The following is a 2,079-nucleotide window of genomic DNA, read 5'->3' as shown; positions in this document are numbered from 1 at the left end:
CTATACACCCCTCCCACTCCTCATCCCCTCTCTCAACCCTCTCCCTTCTCCTACCCCTCTCCACCTACCATATTTGAGCCCCACCTGCCCTCCTTCTGCTCCTCCAAATATATATGCTCCTGCCCTGTTTACACTTCCTGCAAACACTCTTTCCCACAATTCTTTACTTGGTTGAGTCCTTTTTAATCATTCATGGTGAGTTCTTTGCTGACCACAAAATTTAAAGCAATCTGCTAGTGATAGCTATATTCTGCTTCATTTTAATTCTTCTTTGTTTTTTATAAAAGTCTTTGTATATTACAGGACTCCTTTGACTAGCATGCTATCCATAGAAAGGCAGGAACCATTGTTTCTCTGGTAGTTAGTTATAGTCAGTACTCACTGAATATGTGGAACGAATAAATGAATGAGTTCTGGGTACCAAATCAGAGGGAGACTGGTAAGGAGGTTAAGATCACAAACTCTAAAATCAGAATCTCCAGGTTTAAACTTTACCTCTCTTTCAAAGAAACTCATTCCTTTATCAACAAAATGAGTATAATAATAACAATCTCACAGATCTGTTTAGGTTTAAATGAGATAATGCACAGCTATTAATATCCTGATTCCATCTTTGTTTTATACTTTTGTTTACATATAGACAATATGAGAGCAAGAAAAGTTTTGGAAGCATCATCCTTCATTTTATTCCTTAGTTTACACCAGTGAGATGAAACCTGGAAACCACACATTCAGTGTCTCTGAATTCCTCCTCCTGGGCCTGTCTGAGCACCAGACACAGCAGCCTCTTCTCTTTGGCATCTTCCTGAGCGTGTACCTGATCACCGTGGTGGGGAACATTGCCATCAGCCTGGCCATTGTCTCTGACCCTCACCTCCACACCCCCATGTACTTCTTCCTGGCCCACTTCTCCCTCACTGACCTGGGTTTATCATCCACCACGGTCCCCAGGATGTTGGTGAACATCCAGGCTCACAGGCATACCATCACCTATGCTGGATGCCTGTCTCAGATCTACTTCTTCCTGTGGTTCATTGGTCTAGATGTTTTCCTCCTGGCAGTGATGGCATATGACCGGCTGGTAGCCATCTGCCACCCTCTTCACTACACCTTGGTCATGAGTCCCAGATGCTGTATCCTGCTGGTAGTCATGCCCCTAATCCTTGCTCAGGCTTACTCTCTAACCCACACCCTTCTCCTGGCTCAGATATCCTTCTGCACCGACAACATCATCCCCCACTTCTTTTGTGAACTTCTCCCCCTGTTGAAGCTCTCTTGTTCTGATACTTATGCCAACAGGTGTGTGCTGACATACTGGGGAGGGGCATTAACCATCTTGATCCCCTTGCTGATTGTCATTTCCTATGCCTGCATTGTGGCTGCCATAGTGCACATCCCCTCAGTGAGTGGCAAGTGGAAAGCCTTCTCCACCTGCAGCTCCCACCTCTCAGCAATTTGCTTGTTCTACGTGTCTGCTATTGGGGTGTACTTCATTCCCTCCTCTGCAAATTCAGCCAGCAAGGACAGGATTGCAGCAGTGATGTATGCCGTGGTGACTCCCATGCTGAACCCATTCATCTACAGCCTGAGAAACAGAGACATGAAGAGTGCCTTGAAGAGATTCCTGAGCAGAAGGGCACTGCAATCTCCATGAGGTCAAACACATCATTTGGGGGAATTCAGGGGAAATCAACTTATAGAGTTATCTTGGTGCCTCCATTCAAATTCTGTATCTGCCACTTGCTAGCTTTCAAACCCAGGGCAAATTAAATAACCTTCAGTTTAGTTCAGTTCAGTCATTCAGTCATGGCTGACTATTTGTGACCCCATGAATCGCAGCATGCCAGGCCTCCCTGTCTTAGTGAGACACAATTTCCTTACTTGCAACTTTTAAGTCACTTCAGTCCTGTCCGACTCTGTGCAACCCCATAGGTGGTAGCTCACCAGGCTCCCCCGTCCCTGGGATTCTCCAGGCAAGAACACTGGAGTGGGTTGCCATTTCCTTCTCCAATGCATGAAAGTGAAAAGTGAAAGTGAAGTCACTCAGTCGTGTCCGACTCTTAGCGACCCCATGGACCT

At 46.0% G+C, this 2,079-nt stretch overlaps 1 protein-coding gene across 1 annotated transcript; it reads left to right on the top strand.

Annotated features, from left to right (window-relative positions):
- Positions 1-709: 709 nt before the first annotated feature.
- Positions 710-1,654, top strand: LOC104991913 (olfactory receptor 1G1-like). Its single transcript, XM_010844609.1, has one exon. It carries the CDS (start codon positions 710-712, stop codon positions 1,652-1,654), a length of 945 nt encoding a protein of 314 aa, XP_010842911.1.
- Positions 1,655-2,079: the final 425 nt, after the last annotated feature.

Source organism: Bison bison, unplaced genomic scaffold (genome assembly GCF_000754665.1).
Source record: "Bison bison bison isolate TAMUID 2011002044 unplaced genomic scaffold, Bison_UMD1.0 scf7180017848117, whole genome shotgun sequence".
Classification (NCBI taxonomy): domain Eukaryota; kingdom Metazoa; phylum Chordata; class Mammalia; order Artiodactyla; family Bovidae; genus Bison; species Bison bison.
The sequence above is the reverse complement of the archived record's forward strand: the minus strand, read 5'-3'. Positions and strand labels throughout refer to the sequence as shown.